This window comes from Typopeltis vanoorti, chromosome 3 (assembly GCF_054136105.1).
Source record: "Typopeltis vanoorti isolate ZY-2024b chromosome 3, IOZ_Tvanoo_1.0, whole genome shotgun sequence".
Taxonomy (NCBI): Eukaryota; Metazoa; Arthropoda; class Arachnida; order Uropygi; family Thelyphonidae; genus Typopeltis; species Typopeltis vanoorti.
Window position 1 is genome coordinate 167,017,182 of NC_143551.1, and position 19,130 is coordinate 167,036,311.

A 19,130-nucleotide genomic window follows, 5' to 3' on the forward strand; every position below is an offset into this window, starting at 1 on the left:
GTTTTATACAGCTGTCTGAAGCAAAAATGTTGTCTGTATACCTTGAAATGGATAAAATTGAGTATTGTGTGGTTATGAAATTCTTTGTAAAAGAAGGTTTAACGCCAAAAAAATTTCCTAAAAATTTATGGACACTCTTCTCCTTCATTTTCGACAATTAAGAAATGGGTTGCCAAGTTTAAATGCTGCCGTATGAGCCTTGAAGATGATCCATATGAAGGATGTCCAAAAAGTGTAACACCACTAGAAATCATTGATCAAGTGCACGATATGGTATTGGATGACCGGCAAGTCAAAGTGCATGAAATTGCTGAGACTATAGGCATTTCAAAAGAGTGTGTAAGGATATATTTTGCACGAAGAATTGCAAATGAAAAAGCTTTGTGCAAGATAGGTACTGTGCTTGCTCACAGCAGATCAAAAACACACTTGCATGAAAATTTCTGAACAGTGCTTGGAGTGTTTTAACAAGAATAAAACTGATTTTGTACATAGATTTATTACTATGGATGAGACTTGGATTCACCATTACCACCAGAATCCAAACAGTGGACAGAAGCCAACTGTTCAGCGCCAAAGAAGACAAAGTCGGTTCCATTGCAGGAATGGTAATGGCATCGGTGTTTTGGGATGCTAAAGGCATTTTGTTTATTAATTTTCTTGAAAAGGATAAAAAAAAAAAAAAATGAGAAATATTATTCTGATCTTTTAACCAGACCAGATGAAAAAATTCGTGAGAAAAGACCTGGTTTGAAGAAGAAAAAATCATCTTTCACCAGAACAATGCACCTGCCCACAAAGGTATTTTGGCAATGGGAAAATTAAGGGATTTGCACTATGAATTGTTGGAACATCCATCCTATTCCCCAGATTTGGCTCCCTCTGGCTTCTATCTCTTTCCAAAACTAAAACTCTTCCTCGCTGGTCAGTGTTTTTCTTCAAATCAAGAGGTGATTGCAGCTGTCGAGAGGTATTTTGCAGATCTTACTGAGAATCACTACAGGGACGGGAAGCAAACTTTTAGTTTAATACAAATATTTTAACAGCTACCCTAAATATCAAATTTTATTAAATTCTATCTATTCAGGACTAGTTTCGATTTTTGTACAATTTCAAAACATTCTGCTAGATTTTAACAAAGCAGGTTAAATATCAAATTTGACTGAGTATTTTGAAAAATGCAAAATATACCTTAAAAAAAAAATAGGAATTGAGATCGTTCAGCAACAATATTATGTTAAAAGATGTAGTTTAAGGGGATTTATTCTAAAGAAAAATAGGATAGCATGTACTTATTCTAATTTATTCTAACTTATTCATGATTTAAGTACTTAAATCAAGCAGAAAAGATAATTTTACTTAAATAATAAAACTTGCTGACTCATTGCAAACTACCAAAATTCCCAAATGAAGTCCCATAGGAACAATCATATTTTAAAAGAATTACACTACAGCAAAGTATCCAACTATTTTTGTGCGTCCCAATGTTTACTATTGGGGTAGTCATCTATACACATCTTCACTTCCCTGTACAGAATTTCTGGATATGCTTTAGCATGAATTCAGCAACGCTTCAAAGGAATTCAGAAAATGCTCTTAAATCACTCAGCAACAATGAAAGAATTTGGCAATTCCCTCGGCAACACTTTTAAGGGATTTTAGCAAATAAATTACACAGAAATCCTACATAAATTCTGTTCTGTTTACCATAGAAATCAGGAAGAGATCACAAGATGATACACTCTGAAGATATTCTGGATTTTTGTGTCGAAGCTGCTCCAAATAAACCATGGCCAGTATCATTGAACAAGGTGAAACACATGCTCTCCTAAAAATAAAACCAAATAAATATTTTAAAAAAAAATCATGTCTATTATATTATATACTGTAAACTGACATAAAAGCAAATTAATTTATATTTATATGTTTACTTAATATACAAAAATGTTAATATAATTTAGAGAAACATTAACTTGCAATAAAGATTTTTTTTTCTGAGTAAGTGGGTTTCAAATCCCATCTGTGATGGGAGAAATTTAAGTTTAATTCTACTTAAATTTTTCTTCCTGCAAACAGATCTTAAAATGCATTCTCAGAACTACAAGAGATTGCAGAATAACATGACCACCTTTTATCCTATGAAGATGAGGACAAATATCCTCAACACCCAATATGTATTAAAAGTATGATGAAGAATTACTACCTGTTTACTGCAATTAAAATATGATTTAGTGAAAGATTGGGAGATCAACTCTTATAATAACAAATACCATTAGAACAAACTCACCATCAGAAACCTTTATTTCTCTACCCGACCATTAATAATTCAACACCCGACCATTAATAATCCAAAATCAGCATTGCATAAAGAAATGCACAAAGGGAAGATGACAGGAACTAGAGTTTCGAACTTTAAACTGAAATATATATTGATTTTTAATTGACCAATGATTTATAAACATACAACGCAAACAAGTTTCACCAACTAAACTGTTTGGCATAGAAGCCCTGAAGAATCTCCAATTTCTCTGTACTAGTCACTCTGAGTTTACTCAGTGTTAAACTCAAAGTGGCTAGTAGAGAAATTGGACTAACACTATCGTATAAATTAAAAATTGAAACAACGCAACATTACATGCATGGAGCATATTGTATTACGCTGTTGGGTGAGCAAGCTCTATAGTTTGGAGAGAAATGAAATTCTGGCACAATGAGCGACTTATTAAGGTTTTCCATATGTCAGCTATTATTTATCATTCCGTGGTTTCTGTTCAGATTTTCTCCAGAATGGAGGACTATTACAGCTTCCTTGAAGTTTCTACAAAGGAAGTCTTCTTCTGAATAAGGAATGGCACTCCTATCCCAATCAATGGTGTGGTTTATAACTGGGAAATGATGGGCTAGTCCTGAATTGTCTGTTCTGTTGTCATTAACATCTCCTACACGTTCTTTTTTTATCTTTTGATTTCGAGGCTTCTTGACATCTGCCCTATATAGTTTAGTCCACAAGAGCATGGTGTAAAATTTTTTTACATATATATATTTATGATGTATAAGGAGTGCTTAAGGGTCAAAGCTGTATAACTGAGAGGAGACCTCCACATAGCCTTTAAAGGAATGCGGAGAACCAACCAGGGCTTCTGACCTAATGTCCAATCCTTACCTTCTCGTGGTGCACCCTGTTGGGTATCTACTTAGATACTGAACGAACAAGGATGAGCTGGCAATCTGGGATTTAGCCGACCAAACTGTATTCCTATTGGTTAAACCAAAATACAAAAATGATGGTACAACATGACAAAATTTCATCCCAGCTGGGGCGTCGCTCAGTTAAACAAGGCCTCCGTTGTTTTCGCCAGGAAACCAGGACAAACAGCGAAAAGTCAGCTACTGGAACAAATCAAATATGAAAACACACCCCAACTCAACATCACCAGAGTTAAAGATCGGTACTATCAACATAAGAAGCCTGAATGGCAAAGAAACGTTTAGCTAGCTGAGGAATTAGATAAGTACCAGATCGACATAATAGGGGTGATGACTGAAACAAAAAAGACAAAACTGGTGAGATCTTTCTGAGCAATAAATACAAAATGTTATATTCAGGAAATGACAATCAAGGGAAAGAAGGAGTAGCCATAGTACTCAACACAAAATACGAGGCTCATCTTCTTGAATGGCAGGCAGTGTCAAGTAGAGTGATTTGGACAAATATCAGAATGGGGAACTGGACAATGAGACTTATTTGTGATTATGGTCCCACAGAAGGTTCTACTAAGGTAGAAGTGGAGGGATTTTTGAGGCTCTAGAGAAAGCTACTGACACAATGAAAAAGGAATTTAGATCCCCAACAAGTTGGTCCTTGTTGGGGATCTAAATAGCAGAGTAGGAAGTGATTGTCAGACATACAAAAATGTTTTGGGAAAATTTGGAGAAAAGAGCAACGATAATAATACTGGCAAATACCTGTTGGATTTCTGCTCAAGACATGGACTGGTTATTACTAACACCATGTTCCAACATAAAAATGTGCACAAATTCACATGGAGAGAAGAGGCAAGGAATAAGAAAAGTCTCATTGACTATGTTATTGTTGATAGTGATGTTTTCTCTCTGGTGCAGGACACCAGAGTGTACAGAGGATATGAAATTGGAAGTGATCGCTATTTAGTCTTGAGCAGGATAAAATTGAAATTCATATTGTAAAGAATGACATGTAAGAAAGTTTTAAAGCGAATAAAAGTTGAGCAGCTCTCAGATGTGAACTGTAGACTAAAATACAGAAAGATTATTGAAAAGATAATGAAAGAGTTTGAGAACAGGAAATTTGGAGATTCAGTGGCAAACTCTGAAGAAAACCCTGATTGATTTAGCTAGAGAGGCATGTGGTGAACTTGTCTACAAGGATAGAAATATCAGAACTCCATGGTCGACACAGGAATTTAAAGAGGTAGTGAAAGAAAAGAAGAAAGCATATCAAAAGTTCCTGGCAAATAAGTCAGTTTGTGCTCTTAGAGAATACAGAGACAAATGTAAGAAAGCTAAACAGTGTGTAAAACTAGCTAAACAAAAGAGTCATGGGAGGACTTTGGCAAGAACATAGAAAATAAATATCAAGAAGGTGGCAAAATATTCTAGCAGTTGTTGAAGAAGCTTAGGAATGGAGGAAAGAGTGCTGTAAAAGGAGTTAGAGAAAGGTGACATAAAAACGGGAGAAAGAGATATCCTTGAAATATGGACTAATTACTTTGAAAATTTCCTAAATGAAACAAGTAGTGATGACATTAGTGATAAAAAATATAAAAAATAAAGTGATAAAAAAAACACTGACCAGGCATGCAGTCAGGAATACATAACCATACTTGAAGTAGAAAAAGCCATCAAATGCTTGAAATGTGGAAAGGCAGCAGGAGTAGATGATATTCGACCAGAAATGCTGAAGAATGGTGGTATAAAAGTCTTACAGTGGCTGCACTGCATAGTTCAGAATGCCTGGACAGAGGGACAAATTCCAGATGATTTGAGTAGAGCTCTCATTGTACCCTACTGTGTGTTTCTGGTAAGATATATGCAAGTATACTTGAGAAACAGTTCAGAAGAATTGTGGAAGAAAAGCTTGGTGAAGAACAAGCTGGATTCAGGTCAAATAGAGGCTGTCAGGATCAGATTTTCATTTACGACAAATAGTGGAGAAATCATGGGAGTATAACAAAGATCTGTATTTAAGTTTTGTCGATTTGGAAAAGGCATATGACAAGGTGCCAAGAGAGAAGTTATTCCAAACGCTACAGTTATATGGTGTCAATGGGGCATTATATCAAGCAATACTTACTCTTTATTTGAGTTGTAAGTCAGCAGTTAGAATTGAAGGAAGTCTGGTGTGAGACAAGGATGTACGTTATCCCCACTGTTATTCATATGGATCACATTATGAAGGAAAGTGGTATTAAACATGATATCAAAATTGGAGATGTTAATGTCAGCTCTTTGCTTTACGTGGACGATGTTATACTTCTAAATAAATCTGCCACAAGTCTGCAAGATTTTCTGACTAAATGAATAACTGTTGTAATAGATATGGTATGAAGGTCAGCAATAAAAAGACAAAGACAATGAAAATAAGCAGAATCATTGAAAATGTAAACTGTGTTGTGAATGGAGAACCTGTGGAACAAGTAAAACATTTCAGCTACTTAAGCACGATTTTTAGTGAAAATGGTAAATTAAACATGGAAATAGACAACAGAATCAACAAAGCTGGTAGGAAGTCAATTGAATAAATTCATATGGAATAAGAGAGAAATTAGTCGGAACACTAAATTAGCTGTATACAAGACAGTGTTCAAACCAGTTTTAACTTATGGATCTGAGAGCTGGGTCATAAGTAAAACACTTGACCAAAGACTAAAGACCGCAGATATGAGAGTCCGGAGGAAGATTAGATGAGTGAACAGATGGCATCAATGGCAATATCATATTAAAAATGATTATATTAGGAAAGAACTTGACATTGTCAGCATCCAGGAATGCGTTAGCAGAGCTAATCTCAGGTGGTATGGTCACTTAAACAGAATGGGGGAGGTAAGATTACCAAAACAAGTGTTCTCTGCCGAGTTTGCAGGAAAAAGACTCCAGAGGAAGACCAAGATATAGGTGGATTGATACAGTATAAAGTGCCTTAGACGATAGAAATATAAGGTCTGGTAATGTTGGAGTCTTGACAAGTAACAGACTGATTTGGAGGAAAAATGTAGATAAGAATTTAGTAATGATGTAAATTTTTCATGTAGTACTATCATATCTTGTACACCCCTTAAGGGTACATGGCAGGAATTTGATGATGTATAATGAGTATATATAATTTATTTGTTGATTGTGTTTACTCCTCTATGATCTTATATCCTTTCCTTAAATCTTGGCTTATGTTATATTATTTTTACTTATTTCTTCAAGTCTAAAATTTTGTCCTATACAATTCTTACAGACTCTACCCTTATTATTACCTCTAACCCGTGTGCAAAACTCTATAGATAAAGGAAATGCTGCTGGCCAGAACCAATTTCTTTGTTAGAATACTAGTGTTAACCCCGTTTCAAATTTCAGAAAATTTATTTGTTCACGCTGCGCCACCAAAATTCTATAGATAAGAGAAATTTCTTTATCTAAGAGCAAACACCTAGTATGGCACATGATCCTGTATCCTTTCCTTCTCTATTTCTAAACACAATAATCTAATATATTCTTATTTCGCACTGCAGTCATGACTATCCCCAATATTTTAACGCATAGGTTCTCTTTATGAGTGGTGCATTGAGATTAGAGTTATTTGGTTGAAAAGAAAAATTTATTCATTACTAATAAAGCAAGTTACAATTATTGTTATAGACACTAACTTAACTAATGTTGGTATGAAAGGTAAATAAGATAACTCGATGTAACATGGACATTCTAGTTCCCTTACAACATGAAATATTATCCAATAGTATTAAAATTGGATGTCCTTCTAATTACTTAATACCCCTAGATTATTTTCACACAATTAATGGTTCAAGAACTATCCAACAATGACAAACTAAAATATTTTCACACTACACTTTTCCAAGTTTTCTGACTCAGATCAATCATTCCCTGTTCATGGTTCAACTCCTAAAGTCCTACAACACTTCATAAATCACAATTCTAATTAGTCCCTTTTACCATCACAATCTAACTTTCGTTGTATACAAGAATTGAAAAGTTCTTACTTTACCTAGGTGTCGGGATATCATTGGCTACTACTACTTGCGATCATCAATTGGAATTATACGGCTTGTGTTTTCTTCATCTGGTCTCTTTTCGACGAGGTTACCACGTTCCTTAGGTTCTTACTTCTGGAAGGTAGGTATGCGAATACGATCACGAAGCACAGCTGCCGATGTTGGTCCATGAGGTTCCGCATTTCTTTCTCAGCCTACGCTGACTTTCTGCTATGCCAAGACCTATACGCATGTTGGCATTCTACTTGGACACATAGCCACTCTCATTCATCTCACCCCGACCTTACTGGAACTTCCTTTCTCCGGGAACGACTGGAACAGATCCGAGGCAAAAAACCAAAAGGCAAAAGCCTCGTTTTTGTGTCGTAAAAAACTATATACTCTCTCGATAACCTTCACACGGTTATCGAGAGAGTATATAGTTTTTTGGAGAACCCCCCCCCCACATGTAACGTAGATCTTTGCTTACGTGATGGCCTCAGGTCATGATTTAATTTTCTTATTTTGTCTGGGATTTTAACCTAATGTTCGCATACTAACACATACTTCACCTATTCCTAAATTGCTCCCCCCCCTTTTTTTTTTCATAAGACATTTCATAAGACAATACAATATTCAGCAAATTTCAAATCAAGGATGTTATTATCATTTCATTTACATTCAATTTCTTTTTATTAATATACAAGCATTACATCAAGAATTTAGATACTTATTAAATCTGAATGAAGGTAATACATTATAAATTCTCTTTCGTTCAAGATTTAACGATGGGATGTTGTATGCTCCAGCATGTTTGAAGAAAGCATTAATGTCTTTTGGCGATCTTAAAACGTACCGGACAGTCTTGACAGGTTTGAATGCAACTCTGATGTTGAAAGGTCTCAGAAGTTTTGCGATCTTTTTGACATTGTACTTGCATGCGGAATAACTATGGATGATTTGCATTGAGTGCTGGTAGATGTGTTGTTGTGAGGAGTTCCTATGAAGAATTCTGTTGATCAAATTCCTTGGATAGCCATTGTTTATTAATGTCTCTGATATATGAATAAGTTCATTATAGATTTCTTTTTCTTCTGAGATGATGTTGGTGGCTCTATTTTTGCACATATGTTTTATGCTGAGCTTCTGGGAAATATGGTGGGTTGATTTGAAATGAAGGTAGCATCCAGTGTGTGTGTTGGTTTGCAGCAGACTGTTAGCTTAATTTGTCCATTTGCTAGTTTCGTTATCAGGGTATCCAGAAATGGTAGCTGATTATCTTTTTCTAGTTCCAAAGTGAATTGTATTTTTGATGGAAAGTATTAATTTTTGTTAAAAAGTCCAAAAGAGGTGTTGTTATGTCCCTCCAAATTATGAAGACCATCTACATACCTCCACCACATTAAAGGCTTTGGGTCTAATTTTGAAAGGATATCTGTTTCTAGGTTTTCCATGAACAGATCTACACAGGACAGTGAAAGGGGACTGCCCATAGCTCAGCCATTTAGTTGTTCATATATCATGTTATTCCATTTATTAATTCTTTCAACTGGCATTTCTGGATACCATAATCAAGAAACTAGCAGATGGACAAATTAAGCTAACAGTCTACTGCAAACCAACACATACTGGATGCTACCTTCATTTCAAATCAACTCACCATATTTCCCAGAAGCTCAGCATAAAATATATGCTCAAAAATAGAACCACCAACATCATCACAGAACAAAAAGAACTCTACAATAAACTGATTATATAGGGAAACCTGTGGAGAATTCGTGACTAAAATTAACACACGTGAACCAACATTTTCAGGTCGCTACATTCACCATACTTCTGCTCACCATCCCTCTCAAAAATTTGGCATCATTAAATCATTGGTAACCAGAGCAAACAGATTTTGCTCCTCCGAGGATTCTCTAAAACAAGAATTGGAAATAATCAAAAACACAGCCACTCTAAATGGATACAATCTCAAAACAACTAAAAAAATCATTAGCAACTTCTCTACACATCAACCAATACAAGAACAAGTCCATAGGATTCCCATACCTTATATCAAAGGCATCTCCGAACCGCTCTCGAAAATTATGAAGAAATACAATCTTCATGCTACCTACAAACCCATCAACCAGATCCACAACCTGTTACCTTCACCCAAAGACAAACTTTCACCTATGCTACTACCTGGTGTATATGAGGTTCCATGCTTCTGTAAATTGTCTTATTACGGATAGACAGGCAGATCAGTTTTTAAATGCATTTCGGAACATCAAGACCATATCCACCTCATCAAACTGCAAAATTCAGGCCTCACTCAACACGGAGTTGAAAACCCAAACCACAAGATCCACGGGAAAAAGACAAAACTCCTACACAGATCTTCATATAAATATGAACGCTTATATAAAGAAAGTGCTGAAGCCCTACTTCACAGACCAAATCTAAACCGCAATGATGTTCTTACCATCCCTAAAGTATGGGAAATTGTCATACAAAATTGTGTAAAAAACTTAACTGTAATTTAATTAAATTAATTTAATTCAATTTAATCTAATTTAAGTTCAGGCAGCAATGCGCCACTGCACGCAAATTTGGATCCATTGTACGTACGCACCCTATCCTTTGTGTCATTCCTAGTATTGTTCTACTGTACTGATGATGTCCTAAGATACCCTAGGATGAAATATTTACATGATAAAAAACCTACTACTGTGGTTCACGTGTTAATTTTAGTTATAATGAACTTATTCATATATCAGAGACATTAATAAACAATGGCTATACAAGGAATTTAATCAACAGAATTCTTCATAGGAACCCCTCACAACAACAATATACCAGCACTCAATACAAATTGTCCACGGTTATTCCATATGCAGGTACAGTGTCGAAAAAGATCGCAAAACTTTTGAGACCTTTCAACATCAGTCGGGTTAACCTGTCAAGATCCTCCATCATGTTTTAAGATCGCCAAAAGACATTAATGCTTTCTTCAAACACACTGGAGTGTACAACATCTCATGCATTGTGGACTAAACTATATAGGGCAGATGTTGAGAAGACTCAAAATCCGAAAAAAAAAAGAACATGTAGGAGATGTTAATAACAGAACAGACAATTCAGGACTAGCCCATCATTTCACAATTACAAACAACACCATTGATTGGGATAGGAGTTCCATGTCTTACCAAGAAAAAGACTTCCATTGTAGAAACTTCAAGGAAGCCGTAGTAGGCCTCTGTTCTGGAGAAAATCTGAACAGAAACCAGGGAATGATAATAGCTGACATATGAAAACATTAATAAGATCACTTATTTTGCCAGAATTTCTTTTCACTCCAAACTACAGAGCGTGCTCACCCAACAGTGAATAATACAGCACGCTCCCTGCATGTAATGTTACATTCTGTTTCAATTTTTAATTTATACGATAGTGTTACTCCAATTTCTCTGTACTAACCACTTAGAGTTTACTCTTACAGTTAGAAGCTCTGAAGAAGCCAAACAGCTCCGTTGGCAAAACCTGTTGGCATTGTATATTTATAAATCATTGGTCAATTAAAATTCAATATATATTTGAGTTTAAATTATCTAACTGAGTGACCAAATATAGCTTAACAATGAACAGTTTCTTTCTTTAACACAGCGTTAGTAAGGTAGGGTGTCACAGACCCCAAAGATTTTAAATTGACTATAACTTTTTAACGAGTGGCAGTGAGTCATGCCTCAGTATAGCTTCCCCTCCCGTAACCTGCTACTTGACACCATAGACGACAAGCTGTTGTGCGCAAGCAAGTTTAGTGTACAGAGGTGTAAAGTATGCTGGGGTCCACCAGACCCCACCTTACCAAAAGTGTGACTATATTTACTTCCGAAACGCAAGTTGTTTTCATGTATATTTAGTAAAATTTTATCATTGCTGCTGTGTCTTCTATATTTTTACATACCAACTATAAGCAAATACGTTTTCGTAAATAATTAGAGGGTATTTTGAGAATGATATCTTTTTTTTTTACCGGATGAGTTACAAGCAGGAAGAACAGAGGTTACGTCAACTTCACGGCGGCCTTGTAGGCCGAGTGGTTAGTGTATCTGCTCTACAGCCAAAAGACTGCGTGTTCGAATCCCTCCTTGGGCATGGATGTTTGAAATTGTCTGTGAAAATACTAGTGGTGGTCTATGGTAGATGCCATTGATGTAGATGATGAAGGTAGTTGCGGTTGGTGGAGTGGTGAAGATGGAGCATTGTAGAGCAGATGAGTCCTTGGACTCCCTGGAGGTGTAAGTAATAATAATAACATATATATGATGCTAAAAGTAAAAATAAAGGTTTTTAATTAGTTCAGTATTTTTGGGTAATAAAAATTTAATTTTGTAGATCTCATTTTTATTCTGTAAAATTACAGGACACTTAAACAATACGTAATCTAATATTGATTAAAAAGATATGAATTTCTATAATACACTACATTATTTGGGTAGATCTGTGGGCCCCCCCACCTTACCACTTTTGTTACATTTTCCCACTTCACCAGAGCTGGGTTAAATTAAAAGAAATTCTAAAGAACTTAAAATGTCAAGAAGTTGTATCTCTTTTTTAGATTGGCTCTTAATTCATTTCTCCTTTTTCATTCCTTTTCCCCACCCCAATACCCACTAACAAAAATGGTTAGCAAACTGTACCATGGATAGACAGAAAGTTGAGGAAAAAGAAGAAACTTGTTAATATTGGATTTTAAGGGCTACAGATTATACTTTATTTAACCCTCCAGAGGTTGCATGCAGACTGGGAGTCTGCGCATTTGCTTTTTTGCATATATTTCTAAAGCAGCTGGTTAAATCCAGTCGTACATTTATGTAGCTTTGTATATAGGCAGGACATATGTTAGTATAGAATATTACGTTGATGCGATAATTGTTCCCACTGAGACATTGCACAGTCACAGATCCCACGCGACCTTAGTGTTATAAGAATAGGCAGTTATCAAAATTTTTAAAATTGGTAAGTACTTGTAAATTATTTATATTTTTACATACAGGCTTATATATTTACACAGGAAATATATTTTTTATATACATATATATCTATTTTATATATGTTTATATATAATTGCAATATGGTAAATTATATTCTCTTTAGGTAAAATAAAATGGGTGACTATGAGAAGGAGCAAGAACGATTACAGAAGCTGATGAATGAATGCTTCGCTAATGATGAGGATGAAATGTTTCAGACAATGATGTTAGTTCAGAGGAGGAAGACAACGTGGAAGAAATGAGTGGCAGCAAAACCGAGTAAGAAGCCAATGAGGTGTCATTAGAAGTAGCTGAAGATAACCCGGAGAGTTTGGAGGATAGATTTTATCAGGGAAAAGACGGAACTTTATGAAGAGCAGTACCACGAACTAACAAACGTATTAGGACTGAGAGATACAATATAATCAAAGAATCACCAGGCCCTAAAAACGACAATCAAAATTTGCAGTCACCTCTTGATATTTGGAATTATTTTATAGGCGATTCTATTTTATCGATTATTTTGGAAAACACGAACAAGTATATTGAAAGTTTAGCTAGTAATTACACTCGAGAACGAGACGCCAAGTTTACAACTCTGAATGAAATATGGGCTTTAGTTGGACTTCAATATATTGCTGATACATATAAAGCAAACCATTTGAATTTAGAAGATCTTTTTGGAAGTAATGGTAAACGCATTGAAATATTTCAACTAACAATGTCGGTGAGGCGATTCAAATTCCTTTTGAGGTGTTCGAGATTTGATGATAAGAGTACACGTGAAGAAAGAAAAAAGCTAGACAAATTGGCAGCTATTTGTGAAGTTTTTAATCTATTTGTTACAAAGTACAAAACTGGATACAATCTAGGTGCATTCGCTACAATCGATGAAAAGTTGAAAGGTTTTTGAGGAAAATGTTCATTTCGCCAATACATACCAAGTAAACCGAATAAATATGGTATTAAAATTTTTGCATTGTGTGATGATAAATGTAGTATACGGCTAATCATGAGGTATATGTTGGATGACAACCGGAAGGGCCGTACTTCATGAGCAATTCACCAGGTGACATTGTTGAGAGACTAGTAGAACCAATCAAAAATTCTGGGAGAAATATTACTTTAGATAATTGGTTCACTTCTTTTCCTTTGATTGAAAACTTGCTAAAGAAATATAAACTTACTGTAATAGGAACAGTTTGAAAAAATACAAGAGAACTACCTCCCGAATTATTGCAAGCAAATCGTCCTATAAAATCCAGTATGTTTGCTTTCCAAGATAAATGCACACTTGTATCATACTGTCCCAAAAAAAAGAAATTTGTTTTGTTAGCATCAAGTTTGCATGACGATGATGACATTGAAGTGGAGCTTTATACAAACCTGAAATTCTGACTACCTATAACCATACAAAAGGAGAAGTAGATGTTGTGGATCATTGTGTTCAACATACAATTGTGGTAGATCAACAAGAAGATGGCCTCTGGTAGTTTTTTACTCTTGCATCAACATTGATGGAATTAATTCTCAAGTTATTTACCATACGAATAACATTGACAAAAAAAATATTGCGACGTAAATTTCTGCAAGATCTTGAATTCTCTCTGCTACAAGCACATTTGCAAGAAAGGGTATCAATTCAAAGTTTGCCAAGAAATATAAAACTAAGACTCACAGAAATTTGTGGATCACTCGAGAACAGAATTGAGAACGAAACTGCAGTTGCACATCCAGAAAAAGGAAGATGCTATTATTGTGATAGAAAAAAAAAAAAAAAAAACGTGCATCTAAATATTATTGTAAAGAGATGTGTTACAAATTTATGTGTCTAGAAAATGCTACAACCATGTGCAATGAATGTGTAGAACTTAAGTAAAAGAACGTTAATCCAGTTCTACACATTTATTGCACATGTAGCATATGCAGTTCTATTTCTAAGAGATTTAATTTTTTTTTATTTTGTTTTCTCTTACAAATATGTTGTAATTTGAATAAATAATCTTTTTTCTACAATATGCTTATTTATTATTATTCAAAACACCTTCAATTTTGTTAAAAATGAGTGCGGAATGACAGTCAGCGCGCAACTCTTGATGCCAAAAATTTTCACATGACCTCTGAAGGGTTAAATATGATTAACATTCTTTGTTCTAGCTTTACCTTGTGATTATGCTGATACATTGATGATGGTCTATAAGTTTCTGGCCAAAATATTTGCAATGTTATTCTTTATTATTGTGAATATGTGTGATTAATAATAGTTACCATAGAAATATCCATAAAAAATGCAAGCCACAGAAAAGACAGGGTAGCGGATTATGGCAATGATGCAGAGGACAGTAAAATGTAGAAATCAGGATGTTATGGTTCCACTACATAAAGCTTTGATTAGGCCACATGTGGACTAATCAAATTATGCACAGATTTGATCATCTGGTTTTCAAAAGGACAAGGAGATACTGGAAAATGTCCAGAAATGATTGACTAAGGTGGTTTCTGGTCTTTGGAATGTTGAGTATGAAGACAGGTTGAGGAAATGTAAATTGGAGACTAGTGGAGAGGAGGAGGGGAGGATTGAGACAAGTTATTAAGAGGCTGTTACTAGATTAATATGGATGATGTTTTACGTAGAATGGGGAAGAACAAAGGGAAAACAAGAAATCATTCATGGAAGCTGTATAAGGAGCATGAGAGCAGCAGATTTTTTGCAAAAAGAATAATGGGCGATTGGAATGCATTGCCTGAGAGTGTTGTGAATGCAGAGACAGCGAATAAATTTATGATAAACTGTGTGTGAGAGAGACCTTGATGAGTCACTTGACATCACGAGGTTTGATGATGACCTAATAATAATGAAAGAGCAGAGTGAATTGTTGAAAGATGCATTATTAATCAACCTAACTGCTTCTATGCTGAATTAAGAATTTTTTTGGGCGGGGAGGGGGAGTAGGGACACCAAATTTGAAAACGGCATTCAATGATTAAATGGATCTGTGGTTTGTAGTTACCACTATTCAGAGACAAAGTTGTCCACTTCAGTGAAAAGGAAAATCTAATTTTTTTGAAAGCTCGGGAGGCATTATTCATAATATGTTCATACCAAGAAAGCCTTGTGTTTAAAATTATCTCAAGAAGAAAATCCATCATATAGAGATATTAGGGTATTGTCAAAAGTAAGACTGAAAGAAAAAGGCTTCTATTTTCTTCCAGTCTTACTGCAGAATTAAGTTTTACTTGCATTAAAATTAACAACATTATCAGAACTTCAGTGAAGAATGGTTTGAATATTACAGAATTTACAGTTGTTTAGGGAAGTTTTGTTGATTTCTGTAGTGCAAGGTTTGTCAAATGAGAAAGAGCAGTAAGTAAGTATCATCAATCAGAAGGAAGATTAGATTTGCAGTCAAATGGAAAAAAGTTTAGGTGATAGAAAAGTCATGTGGAACACAGACATTAGTTGCAAAGTTTGAGGATAATGATCCATTCACCATCACAAATAAAGTGGAACAAGAGATAAAGCTGGCAACCTAAGTGCAGAAATCAGACCATATGGAGAGAGCTCATTACATCAAACTTTGTGACAAACCAATCAAATGCCTTACATATATCAAGAGAAACTACTTGATGTATTTCAAACTTTTCCATGGATTTTGTCTAAAGGCAGAAGACACACCAAAGAAAATTCTTGTTGATTGACAGTGGCAGAACTCACACTAGCAATCATTTATTTGAGGTTTTCCAAGAAGTACAAAAGTTGTGATAATCATTTTCTCCATTACTTTAAAATGATGTGAAAGAAACTGGATGGTAAGGATATCCTTCTTAGAATGGAGTGAATATGGACAATTTCAAAGTTGCAATAGCAAAAACCTTCAGAACAATCAAAGAAATGTCACCTGGACTAGAAGCTTCATAATACATTTTGGACAAGATTCGCCTGGAATGATAAGGACATTTCCCCTCCAATTCTTGCATACACTTTTGTGTACTCAAAAGTCAAACAAAAAGTAAGAAGTCAGGAGATTGACTCTTTTTCTATGGGTAATGATGCAACAGAACCATCAGAACAGGAAAAAAAGTTATAACCAATAACTTTAGCAAAAGACTAGAAAAATTACAGCCATTTGAACATGATGCAGGTTTCTTGCATTTAGCCATTTTAAAATCAGTTTTAGATTTGTTGATAATCTGCTTGCTGCTATTTCAGGCTTTGGTATAAATAGAAAAGGAAGATGGAATTGCAATATGCTTTACAGCAATAATACATTTCTTGTAAAACCAAGAGACTTTAATCCTGTCTACAGACCAAAAATGGAACTTTTCAAAACCACTTCAAGCCTTCATTAACTAGAATAGCGATTTTACACTGAGCAATGATATTCATGTTCCACCTAAGCAAATTTACAAACATCCAATGCTTGTGGTAGGATTTCAACCTGCGACCTGCTGACTACTGGAAAGTAGATAATTTGGCTATCCATTCACCAAATAAGACCAGAAAAGCCACATTATAGGTGTTGGTATAATATAAGTTGCCTCTACCATTTCTCTACTTTCCTCTAATATTCTCTCTCTCTCTCTCTCTCATATATATATATATGTAGAAAGTATTTTACCTTGGGTATAGTAAATGTTAAACATACCAAGCAATTTTAAACCTGGTTTTACTCCATTTCCCAAGTAAGCAAACAGACAAACAAGTCAAGTTTGCGCCTGCAAGTGATGCAAGTCTAGCTGATCCTACAGGTAGTGCAAGACCAAGGCAAATCATGGTAAAGGTGGCATAAGCTCTGATCACTAATCTTAATATTTACCCTTAATGCCAAAACACATCTCCAAGAAGGGGATGCATGATGTTTTGTATTAAAGGCAAGAGACCACTACCCAGACCAGTTTCGACCTTTATTGAGGTCTCATCAGTGGGAGCTAGGCTAGAAATATACCAAGATTTAGTAATACAGAGCTTATAAGTATTTTACCAGAACAAGTTGCTAAGGTGTGTTTTAACCTTATTAAATAAAAACATCTTTCTTCATTTTTTCTTCGTTTCTTCGTTTAAATAGTTTAGTTGTGGGCGAGTTTCTTTTGACCAAATTAAGCAATTCAATTTTTCGCATATCTGGGGAATGAGAAATGTTATTTGCAGAGAGCCAAACCATAAGAACTTGCTTCTTATTAGACCAATTTGGAACTTTGTTTGATCGAACAGTGATATGAAGCTTTATCAATTATAACAACAGCACTTTGAGGAAGGTTTGGAATCAGTTTTTCTTCTGCCCACTTTTCGAAGATCGTAGAATTCATTTGCCTATGGTAATTGGCTTTGTATAGTAAGTTTGAATTCAGTAAAAAAACCATTTCTCCACCCACACACAAAATTATTATGTGCCGCAAGGCATTCTGGTTTGTAGCACTCCACATTCTTCTTTAGACTGCCAACATTTTCCATAAGTTAAATTACTATCAATCCAAGTTTCATCTAAATACACAATCGGTTTTTTCTCGTCCCTGAAACGTCTTATTACTCTCAAATACTGCATTCTAGATAAAACAATGTCACTTCACTCCATGATACGTTTTCTTTTATTCTGGGACTTTTTAAAACAAAATCCGATTTCATGAAGTACTGTACTTAAAGTTTCTCTTTTCCAAGGAAAATTAATTTTTTTCTTTAAGCACAGGAATCAATTTCAGAACAGTTGGCACTCTTTTCTCGACCACATAAAATTCGTGAATAGTTCTTCTTATAACATCTACAAAATCATTCAAAACTACGGTTTCGATGGTTTTCTTTACTCTGGCGCTTTTTTTTTTTATAGGAGATTTAAATTTTGGCTTACTTTCACCTTTTGATTCCCTACGAATTCTTTTAACAGTTGACCCCGATACCCCCACAATTGCACTTGCACGTTTTATGACTTGAGAAAGGAGAACAAGGAGACGATTCTTTTTGGCAGAATGTCAGCACATTATTCAATATTCTTTTGCAAGAGCTACTGAAACGTTTAACAACAGAACTTGTTGACTGTACTGAATCCATCACACAAATTAATAATAAAAAATAATGCAAAAAAGCGACAACAAAAATCAAGCCAATACTAGTACAGTGTCGTGACGTGTTCTCTTCATGTTCGAACCCGCCATCTTGTTATAAGTCACTTTCATAAAATAAAACGCAACTAATTGCAAATTGATCACCAATCCAAGGGTAGAGAAATTTCTATTATACTGCGACTCTATCCTTAGATAAGTCTATATAAAATAGCAGGATCAATTCAAAGTTAGTTAGCAGTCTCCTCATTCATTCTGGCCGAAGTATTTATTTTCTACCTGGGATTCCCATTCCCGCAAGATTCGAATTTTTGTGAACGGTGCAATAAAAAGGAATTCAGGCAAACAATAATTAGATTAACAAAATGAAACATTTAATATAAGCTATATAACACATACATAAACTCTACTTCTAATTTTAAACAATAGAATCAAGTTAAACATTAGGTCAAGTCAATCACATTAGTTAAATCTTCCAAACCTTCACATACACTTCCTCAGTTTCTGAGTCACGAAGTTCCTACACTTAATTAAACATAATAGAACTTCCCATCTAATCAGTTTCCACACATTTCTCAGCCATGCTATAAGCTCAAAAGTATCGCAGGCACTAATAGCTGTAAATATCTATTAAGCAATTCTTATCTTCAATTCTCAATTTCGAAGAATTTCCACAGTTAAAGTTAGGTTAAACGTAGCGTGATTAACACTCAATTCTTCATGCATTGAAATAATTCAATATGATAGTCCTTACCAGAATTAGTTCCTAGTACATCAATTACGTTGTGAGTATACTTTTAAAATATATTTATTTCACTCAAGA

At 34.9% G+C, this 19,130-nt stretch overlaps 1 protein-coding gene across 1 annotated transcript in view; it reads right to left on the reverse strand.

The window, feature by feature from the left end:
- Window positions 1-19,130, reverse strand: part of LOC150108731 (protein CNPPD1) — a 111,778-nt gene that overhangs the window by 50,493 nt on the left and 42,155 nt on the right. Inside the window, exon 4 of the mRNA XM_090416185.1 lies at window positions 1,708-1,828. Coding sequence (XP_090272311.1) covers window positions 1,708-1,828 — 121 coding nt within the window. The remainder of the gene's footprint in view (window positions 1-1,707; window positions 1,829-19,130) is intronic.